Source organism: Buceros rhinoceros, unplaced genomic scaffold (genome assembly GCF_000710305.1).
Source record: "Buceros rhinoceros silvestris isolate BGI_N320 unplaced genomic scaffold, ASM71030v1 scaffold7337, whole genome shotgun sequence".
NCBI lineage: Eukaryota > Metazoa > Chordata > Aves > Bucerotiformes > Bucerotidae > Buceros > Buceros rhinoceros.
In genome coordinates this window covers 454-10,825 of record NW_010422701.1, presented here as the reverse complement: position 1 = coordinate 10,825, position 10,372 = coordinate 454, and the positions used below count along the sequence as shown (strand labels likewise).

Sequence of the window (10,372 nt, the reverse complement as noted above, 5' to 3'; positions counted from 1 at the left end):
TGGGCGCCCGGGCCGGCGGCTGGGGGGCACCAGCCGAGCTCTCAGCCATGCGCCCCATCGCCCCCATCACCTCGGCGAGAACCGGAGCAGTCAGCATGAAGTCGCTAATTCTGAGGCCCGTAACAAAAGCTATTGCTTGAGCATCTGGGCTTCTCCTCCCTGTCCTGTCCAGCTCAGATGGACACTGGAGGTTCTGTTCTGAGCAAGGCAGAAGGGTAAACGCCAGAGTCGCAGCCTGGTTGTGAAGGCTCTGGCAGGGCTCAAGGTGGGTCAGACACCCTGTGAACGGCCAGTCAGGGTAATCCCACCCTGCCGAGCTGCTGCTGGGTCCTCCCCATGCGTACAGACCCCTCGGCAGTGCCGTTCGGGTTCCCTGCTCTGCCGAGCTCTGTCAGCGATCGCTTGCTCCGTACACCCCATTGCATTTTTCATACCTGGGGGGGGAAGCTTTATGCGTGCTGCTTACGTGGTTCCCTCATGGCCCCAGGGTCCTGTTTCATCACTGTATACTCTCCAGAAAGCTGATAGTTATTTTTTTTATGAGTCTTTTTGCCTCTACGAGCAGCAGTTGGGCTAGAATTCCTTTAGTGCAGGAATTTATTTAAATATAGGGGAGCCCAATGAAATTTCCTCAGGAATATGCAGACTGAAATTATTCCTGCCTTGAACAGCAGAGGCTGTGGAGTGGCGTGTAGGGGAGCTCTTCTCGTGGCCCCCTCCTGGCAGCCTTCCCGGGTGGGGGCTGTTCCTCTCCTGGGATGCTCGCTGAGGCACGTGGGGCTGGAAATAATAATTTGCTGAATAAAGAACTGCCCGAGGCTCAGCCTCGCTGTCTGGAGGATTGCTGGGCTCCAGTCAGTACAATGGGAGCTTAATGTCGTGAAACTGCAGAATATCATAAACCAGAGTAATAAAGAAATGAAATCACAGGCCAGGAGGTGGCTTGGGAGATCTTTTTGAATACAAAGAAGGGGATTTTTTGTGCTTGCCTGAAGTTAAGTCTTTTTCTAGACAGCGCTCATATTTGATTGCTTGACCTGAGTGACTCAAGGGCCAGTATTTATTACAAGAAAAAAAAGAAAATGTGAAGTATTAATAAGAATTAAAATAGAATCTTTTAATGAAGACTAGATTAAGTGGATGCTTTCTGAACCAAACTAGAACCGAGTGAACATCTCCTGGGCTTCTGTTTTTGTGTGACGATTCACACTGTGGCAAAAACCTGCGATATCGGGGTACCAGAACTGTTTGTGAACAGCGAACTGGTGGGAAGAAAGGATGAGAAAGGTCTTTAACCATCATTTTAATATCTCCATGGGAAACACATTTTTCCTTTTCAAATTAACCTAAAATTTAAAAGAACTGAAATGGAAGGTGAGTAAATAATCCACAAGCTAAAATGAAACACTCTGGTTTAGGCTGACAAAAAGCATTTTCTTTTTTTTTTATTTTGGAAATATACTGTTGGTTTTTGCGGTCCACACAAACTGGTATTTCTCTGGGCTGGGTCGTGCCTGCTTGCTGTATTCTCTCCAGTTACCAAAAGAAAGGACACTAAAATCTGTCACCACCGTTTTTGTCGTGCCTTAAGACGTGAGGCAGTCAGCACCAAGGGGTCGGGGCTGCCCGCAGCTGGGGTCTGAGATGTGTCTTGGCAGAGGAAGGTGCTGAGGGGTCTGTTGGTGAAAACTGGGCTGGGAGGAGGAGGAGAGTGGTGGCACTGGGAAGCTGGGGGGGTCCGAGCCTCGTCCCTCGGGCTGGATGTTCCCAGGCGCTGAGCCGTGGCCCCTTCTGTCCCCCTGCAGGTATTTCCCGGCTGGATGATCAGATCTTCCTCAACAGGAACCCAGGCGTCCCCTCCGTGGTGAAGTTCCACCCGTTCACACCCTGCATCGCTGTGGCCGACAAAGACAGCATCTGGTAAGAGCCCCCTCGGCTGCCCTCCGCCGCGCAGCGCAGGCGGTGGGTTCAGAGCAGCACCACACAGGGGACAAACGGATCGTCGTGCGGCAGGAGACGGGGCAGAGTCCTGCTGGAGTTCAGGGCCGGGGTGTAAGCGTTGTACCGTGTCCCTTTCTACGGGAGGTGCTGAACTGAAGAGCTGCAAGTGACTCCTGGCAGATCTACAGGAGTTATTACAATTGGGCTTTTATCCTGTTTCTCTCACCAAAGATTGACGTACATTATTAATAGCAGGATGCTGAATAGCAAAGGAGAGATACGAACGGAGTTGGTAGCCAAAGATTAATTTTTAGTTCCACTGTAATGGGTCGATCTCTTCACTTGCACAGAGAACCAAGAACTGACCTGAAATTTTTTCCTCCTCAAGTTTTTGGGACTGGGAGAAAGGAGAAAAGCTGGACTATTTCCACAACGGGAACCCTCGATACACCAGGATCACAGCCATGGAGTACCTGAACGGGCAGGACTGCTCCTTGCTGCTGACCGCCACAGGTAAAGAACCCATTTCCCCGTGTTTGAGGACAGGGCTGGGGGCCCTTTACAGCACTCAAGTCTATGTGAGCAGCTTGGACCTCCTGCTCTTCCCTCTCTGAGTCTGGCCCAGGCTGACCCTGAGCTTTGCTGGTCTGCTCTCAGCTGAGGAGGCTTTTCCAGCATCAAACCTGACAGTTGTTTCTCGCGGCACTGAAATCTCTTCACTGCTTCAGAAAAGATTTTCAGTGACTAAGTCAAACGCTTGCTGAAACCATTTCCCATCACAGCTTTATTTGTTCACCTCCTATTGCCAGCCCAGGGTAACCTCCTCCTACACAGGACCTTGGGCTACGAGGCTGTGGCTGCTTAACAGCAGCCGACCAGAGCTGAAAAGGGAGTCCTGCTGCTCCCGAAGTCTAGGAAACCAGACTCCGTTACTCGTGCTGGTTTAGCTCTGGAGCAGGCAGGGCTGATAAAATCCTTCTCAAACAGTTCCCAGTTTTTCTCTCTCTAGTCTGTGTACCTCAGCCAGGGGAGAGGGTTCTCTAGAGCGCCCTGTGCATCGTGTCAGGCAGCATGGAGAGCTCTTTCCCATTCCTTGCTCTGTAAAGCTGTGAGTAAGACCTGCTTTTCTCCCGAGGAGCCATTCTAAACCTGCCAGTCTAAGTGTTTTCAATGGCTTTTCAGACTTCGTGCTGAAATACGCAGGCTGGGTGTAATTAAGAAGGTGGAAGAGGAGCTGAGAGGGCCTTTAGGACATTTTCCTTTCAATTTATTGATTCTTAGCACAAAAGTTTCAGAGATGGGAACAAATTGAAAAAAATACATGATGCTCTTGAAAGTTTTGCAGCTGATGGGCTGGGGTTTGATTCAGCTTCTTCTCTGGGGTTTTATTTAGTATTTAGTGGGATACTTTTGAGGCTCTCAGCGCCAACAGCAAGGAGGACAGAAACGAATCCTGGAGAAAATGAATGGGTCAGAGAAACTGAGTGACATCTCAGGTGTTACCTGAGGGAAGGAGAAAAGCTCTTCCAGAACAGCTCCCAGTAGAACAATTCTTTAGATTTCATGGATGTAAGATTAGAGAGGAAAAACAACTCTAATAAAAAGGATTAAGTTCAAGTGACACTCTCAGTGTTGGAGTTTGTACGACTATGGTTCCACTTCTCTCCTTCCTTTGCTGCGCTGAAGTAGTGATGAGAGTTGCCTCAGCAGTGACATTGTGCTGTGTCCTCTTTTTCTGTGCTCCCCAAGATGATGGTGCCATCAGAGTGTGGAAGAACTTTGCAGACCTGGAGAAGAACCCGGAGATGGTAACTGCCTGGCAGGGGCTGTCAGACATGCTGCCCACGACGCGAGGTGGGTCTCCATTTGGTTGTGGTGTGTAAAAATCGTTGGTGATGGTGGGGTTTTTCTCAGGATGGGGAGAGCAAAATGGGTTTCTCAACTTCAGCCATCGGTAACATCCTTGTTCAACAGTGTCTGCCTTCTGGAACGGCCCTTTGCCAGCCCTTGGTGAGCAGTTACTTCTCCAGTTCTCACAAAACAAACCAACAGAACCAAAAGCCCAACAGCAACCTCGCACACACACAAGAACGGCCAGGGCAGCCTCTTGCTGGGGGACAGGAGGGTGCAAAGTCTCTGTCCTTTACAAGCCGTACGGCAGCCTGCTTGCCCGAGCATTCCTCGGAATGTGTTCCGAAGGCGAGGACTGTAGAGCAACGGTGGGACTGGGCGCTGCCCTGCTCTGTGCTCACCCTGGCGGCAGGTGGTTCTTGCCCCTCGGGTGAGGCAGGAGCTCACGTGTCACCTCTTTCCTTCTGATGGGCTGCTCAGCCTCCGCACAGCTTTGCATGTTGCACCCACGACCTCCTTTAGCCTCAGCTCAAATTTTGGCACTTCATCATCGCTATTTACTGCGGGTCAGGAGGTGGCAAGAGAACAGGCGATCTAAATCTGACGTGTGCAGAAGGACAGCACAGTTAGACATTGACCTGCTTTGAACGTTAGAGAGGGTGGAGAGAAAAAGATGCGAAAAGGAACCCTGGCATGCAGCCACACTCCGGAGGAAGCCCCAGAAACCAGTTTGAGTAACCCTGAGCCTGTTTTAGGCCGTTAAAGGAGGTGGATGTTCCGTCCTTTCAAGAGCTAGTAATGTACTGATGGTCTCATGGTGGTTCTCTGTCGCTTGGAGATTTTTAATCAAGGTTACAAGTTTTTCTACATGGGCAGTAGTTCAATCAGCTCTTGTGGGATTGGTGCAGGAACTGCCGGGCAAGGCTCCCGGGCTCATGCGATGCGGGAGGTCAGATGAGATTGACCATCATAATTCATCCTGACCTTAAAATGTGACAGTTCTCATTTCGGGGCTTATGTGGTTCCTCGCAGGAGCCTGACCCAGCTCTTTCAGCTATTCATTGGATTTCAGTAGTGCTGCCTCACTGAGCTCGTCTCTGTTGTGTTTTCCATAACACCTCGTGGCTCCTCTCTGGCATTCCAGGCTGCGTTTGAGGTGACTCCAGGCTCTGTGCCTCGCCGCGGTATGTGCACAAAACTAATTACAAGCTGCTGGAAGTTCGCAGCCTACAGTGAAAACCACCGCGGTCAAAACCTGCTCTTTCAGCGAAGTCAATAAAAGCAGGAGGAACACGCTGGTGCTGCCCTGAGTGGGGGAAGGCCAGGAGAGGGCAGTGGCCAGCAGCCACCTCAAGTCGCCCTTCCTAGAGTCACCCGTTGGTCTGTACTTCCTTCCCGTCAACAGCGGCTTTCCTGAAGGGTGTTGGTTAGTGTTTGCCGTCCCTGAGTCAGGGGCTTGCTTCCGTGGTGCTGAAGACAGACTCACCCAAAGAACTGCTCTGCTCATCGGCGTCTCTGCAGGGAGGGTGCTGGAAACCCTCCACCAAACGCCTCCCGGCTGATGCCGTTTTCCTGCCTTGCTTTCCACAGCGCCTCGCCAGGGCATTTCCCGATTGTCCCCCTCCTCTGCCAGCCTTTGCTAGAGCGCAAGGGGTTGGTCCCATCGGAGTTTGATGGTGCAGAATGGGATAAGAGCTGGGCTGAGAGTGGGCTGAGCTGGAAGAGTTGAGTGGTTACACTGGCCAGATCAGGAACGTTGAAACTTTTCAGCCCATTCTCTTTAAGATTTGGTTTTTTCCCTTTTGTTTCCCGTGTGGTTTGGGCAGTCTGGGTCCTGTTTGCTTTGCCTTCCACCTTTGGAGCAGTAGAATTAGGTTTAGAACAAAAGACAGAGTTCTTTGTGGAGAGAGGAATAAATGTGGTCCCTTCAAAAGAGCTGTGGGGATTGAGTCCCTTGGAAATGGGACTCTCCTCAGCAGTTCTCTTTTGCTGCCAAGACAGGAGCTGAGGTCCAGAAAACCAAAGATGCATCTTTGCAGCTGCAGAGCTCAGAAATTTTACTGGAGTTTTTTTGCTCCTACTATTGTTTTCCTTCTCTCCTCTCCCACCCTTTTCCCCTGTGTCATACTCGTCTCTGATTTTAATAGTCATCCTGACAGCAACCCAAGTACGGACTTTTCTAGGCAGTTTTTCCACCGATCGAAGGAGAGAGGAGTATGCGATACCTAAACACATCCTCGGATGCTTGACAAGCATCTCTGGGTGGTCCTAGGAACTGGAGCTCAGGGGCTGCCTGAGAGCGGGGAGCAGAGCGGCTTGAGGCGAGGACTCAGCTGTCTGTGCTCTGGACAGACCCCTTGAAGGTGTGCGGCCACGTGAGGAGAAATGAGCTGCTACAGCCTGGATGGAGCTAAACCCTGGTGTGGGGAGACTCGCTAGGAGCAGCTCAGCCCCTGTTCATTGCTCTTAACAGCTGACTGGAGGCTCAGGGTTGGTGAGTCTTAATCTACACACTGTGTGGGCACCCTCTATTTCCCAGAAGAAGGTCTGCACTCCTCACACACCAAGAAAGTCTCTTTCAGTCAAAATCGGTTGAAAGCAGCGTCGCTATGAGGTGCTCCAGGGTAAGGCCGTGACTGAGGATCCCCAGCGCGAGGGCTGGGGGCGCTGAGAAAAGGGCAGAGAGCCTGGTGTTAATCGCCTGGTGTTTGAAAAGGTGTAGATGTGAGTCTGATGTGAGCCTGCCGCGCTCTGGAGCTGTGATTTGGCAGCAGGAAGCTGTGGGAGCTCCAGCAGGGTCTGCAGAGCAGGGGGTGTGCGGGCTGTGGGCTGGGGGAGCAGCACAGGGACCCCTCGCCTGGCGCCTGCACCAGAGCCCGCATCGGAGCCGCTCTGAATTGGCGCTGCCAGGCTGGCTGGGCTGCCCCGCTCTCGGGCTGGCTCTTCAAGTGGCTCTGCTCATGTCTCCAAACAAAGGGGCCGTGTTCTGTGGTTTCTATGTGGCAAAAGGAGACAAGCCACCATCTCCCGGTCCGAATGGCTCTGCCCTTGGAAGCAGAACAGGTCTGGAATTGGGCAGAGTCCAGGAGCAAAACCAGCTGCTTCACAATTACCAGATGCCGCCTGCTCAGCGCGTCCCTCTCTGTGTGCTCTCTGCTGTTTTCCCTTCTCCAGTCCATCAGACAAAACCAGTATACAGCTGCTAAAGGTCAGGGCTGAAGGGCTCAGCCTGGTCTTTTCCCGAACACCCGCAGCTCCCTGGACAAGAATTTCCAGGGTTGCCCCAAGGTTCCGCTCACTTCCCCGTTTGCTGCCTGGGGGTTACAGCAGCTAGAAACCAGCCTGTGTCTGAGGCTGACTTGCTGTGTAGGACTGTTTAGACGGAGGAGCCATAAATTGCCAGCATGCTCCATGTGCTGGTTATCTGTTATCTGGTTATCTGCAGAGCAGCCCTGTATGGCATCGCTCACCGCAGGGAGCCCAGACCCCCATGGGCTGTGCTTGGCTTGGTTTGTACCGATGCCTCGAGTTATTTGGATTTCTGTCTGTCGCTTCCTGACGGGTTCTACCTCAGAACAGGGACCAGGTCATGCTGAGGACAGTCTCCTTGTTCGAGAAGGAATGTCCAATCTGTGCTGTTGCCAGCCAGCCAGATGTTCCCTTCGCACCCAAGTGCCACCACTGATGGCTCCCCAGGAATGCTGCAGTGAACAGCGCCTGCTCTCGGGGTGGAGGCATGCGCTGCTCTTGGTGCTTCTGCTTCTATGTTCTTTCCTTTAATTTGAGTTGCTTTTTCTAATCCTTTTTTCAGATTTATTTTTGCTCTGGCTGACCACTTACCCTTAGCGTCAACCCCTTAATCCCTGTCTTCTCACAGGTCTGGCCCGAAGGGTTTCAATCTATCTTGACAGAAGTAAGCAGGGAGGTGAGTGCTTTCTTTCCTGTTACCTATGACCACTGGGGTGGGAAGGACATCCTCCAGCTGCGGGTTGGTTCACTGGTTGGTTGGTTTCGGCATTGTTTGAATGACTGCTGGGTCCTCGTGGTTCCCGGAAAGCTTTGCTGCTTCTCCCACTCCTTGTGTCCGTGCCTGTGCAGGTGTGAGAAACACAGGGAGGGTGTCTGTGCGCACTAGGGAAGCGTAGCCAGCTGCTGGGAAAAGCATCTTCCTGCCATGCTCTGAGCTTCCTGCAGCGAGAGGAGCTGTGGGTGGCAGGTAGCAGGGGCTCTGAAGAGGAGGTTTGAATGATGGGTTCCCAGCGTGAACCACTGATAAGCCAGTGTGGGTTTATTTCTAATATACTTGTGCTATAAAGACCATGTGAAAAGGAGAAGCTCATGGATCTTTCCCAGGAGGCTTAGAAGAGTGGACTTCTGGCAGGAAGATGCCTAATGAATTCTACGCGTTCTGTTCTCGCACGTGGAAGGGGAGGTAAAGGAAACCCCAGGACTGTGCGGTGCCTGCATTGCTCTGAGCCCAGCCCCATCCTCTGCCACCAAGGTCTTTGGGGGAAACAGATGGCCTGTGTGTCGGGACGTCTCTGTGTGCGTGCACGTCTGTGGCCGTTAACGCTGACGCAGTCTTCCTGGGTTGTTCATCAGTTATTAGTATTTGCTGACAAGAGCTGGAGGTGTCTGCTGTGACTAACAGGACGAAGGTGATTGCGGCGATGTGCGGTCCAGAGCCCTGGAGGTCTTTGCAAGTCTCTCTCTCCCTCTCTCTCTCTCTGATCAGAGGCAAAGCCCCGGGAGAGGAAACAGCGGAGCTGCTGGGTAGCTGTTGGCTCCACTCCGCACTCAGAACTCCGCTTTCATGCAACAGCTAAAATTAGCAGGGCTTGGCTGCAGGGAATTCCCCTCTCCAAACGGTTTGAGGACATGCCAGCCCCGCCCCTTGCGGGATCAATACTGCTGATGCCCAGCCATCGCGCTCTGTCCCAAGCTCACGGGTAACTGTGCATCAATAAATGGCAGGGTTTTCTGGCCAGGCGTTCTCCTGGAGCAGAGCACAGCGAAAGGATTCCTGCTCTCCACTGAGGAAGGCTTAAAAATATATGAGAGTAGCTGTTTGCTTGACAGCAAAACACATCAGCATTATTTAGATAAAATGTACCAGTTTTGTCGCTAAGGCACAGTCAATCTGTTCCTATTGCCTGGGCTCCTGGGTGGAAACTTGACCAAAAGCAAGGCAGGGGACTGTCCCTTCTTTGGGCATCGCTGGGTGCTGCTTTGGGGCAGGAATCACCAGGCACGGCTGTGCTCAGAGCAGAGGTAAATTAGAGAACGACCAATGGTTTGATGGTCCAGGTCGTATCAGGCCACTGTGCAAGTCAGCCCAGGGGTCCCTGACGTTCGTGTGAGCCCAGAGCACAGTCTGCAGCTGGCTTCTTCGGTGTGGCGAGGGCACCTGAGCTTGCAGCAGTCAGGAGATCCATTCGTGTGACCCTCTGTCCCGGCTGCTCCACCTCCTGCTCCATCAGAGCTCTTCGGGGTGGCTCAGCACACCATCAGCAGAACCAAGTGTGCGATACCAAGAAGGAGGCTGTGTTAACAGGAGAACGTGCATCTGACCTGTGCCCACCTCTCTCCATCACTGCCTCGGGGGGGTTGTTGGTGCTGACATGTAAACGGGCATTATCAGTCATACCTCCAGAAAACCTCTACTGATGCCAAGCCAGAAAAAATAAGCACATACTTGCCAGTTCCCCTCTTCCTTCCTGCTCTCCCAGGGCCTCCGAAACAAAGTGAGAGATGTCAAATACCTGCTCTGCAGAGAAGCAAGACCGTGCCCGCTGGGCTCTGCTCTGCTTTGAACACTGCTGGCAATCCCAGGAGGCAGCGACCCGGACAGGAGAGGGTGGAGAGGCGGCCCCTGAGCCTTCCAGGGACCAGGCAGCTCACTGGAAGGAAGGGCTCTTGGGGAGCTACCAGGCTCTGGAGCTGCATGGGACACAAAGGAGCTGATCAAATGATCAAACTCCAACAGAGCTTGTACTGGAGAGCAAGGAGGCGAGGGAAAAGCAGAGTGAGTCTTCACGCATCTCCCCAGACGCTTGTGCCTCATCCTTTAGGAATAAGAAGTTTGGGAGAAGCACCTTATTTCTGGTGAGGTTTTTTTATGGCAATAAAATAATTGGAGAAATTGCAGCTGCAGGGGTTTGTGTGCTTTTAATTGGATTCCCAGCATCACAGCTACTCCTCTCCCTTGCTGCGCATAGTCCTCGGCATCAGAGGAGCGATGCTTTTTGAAAGGATGTTGTAAAAATTAATGATGAGTGAGGTCAGACAACCCTCCCACTGCTTCCTGGAAATTAAACCGGGGATGTGCCTCATTGCTCAGCCAGGAGGGCCCATGATTAAAAAAAATCATCAGTCAGAATCCGCAGTGCTTTTATGTTGCGTTCCATGTAGATATTCCCGATTTCCCTGAAATGCCAGGTACAGGTTGGCCGCGTTCCAGGGACGTTAGAAGTGCGGACACTTGGAATGCGGCTGCTTTCAATGCCGGTGTTGTTTATTGAAATTTATACAAGGAACTATCCCGACCAGAGTGATAGCTGTGGCTCAGGGGGAACCCTGA

The 10,372-nt window shown here is 52.2% G+C and overlaps 1 protein-coding gene across 1 annotated transcript in view; it reads left to right on the top strand.

Moving 5' to 3' along the window:
- Positions 1-7,717, top strand: part of RPTOR (regulatory associated protein of MTOR, complex 1) — a gene marked incomplete at its 3' end in the record, with an annotated part of 119,383 nt that extends 111,666 nt beyond the window's left edge. Inside the window, exons 26-29 of the mRNA XM_010140139.1 lie at positions 1,806-1,920; positions 2,330-2,454; positions 3,691-3,795; positions 7,670-7,717. Coding sequence (XP_010138441.1) covers positions 1,806-1,920; positions 2,330-2,454; positions 3,691-3,795; positions 7,670-7,717 — 393 coding nt within the window. The remainder of the gene's footprint in view (positions 1-1,805; positions 1,921-2,329; positions 2,455-3,690; positions 3,796-7,669) is intronic.
- Positions 7,718-10,372: the final 2,655 nt, after the last annotated feature.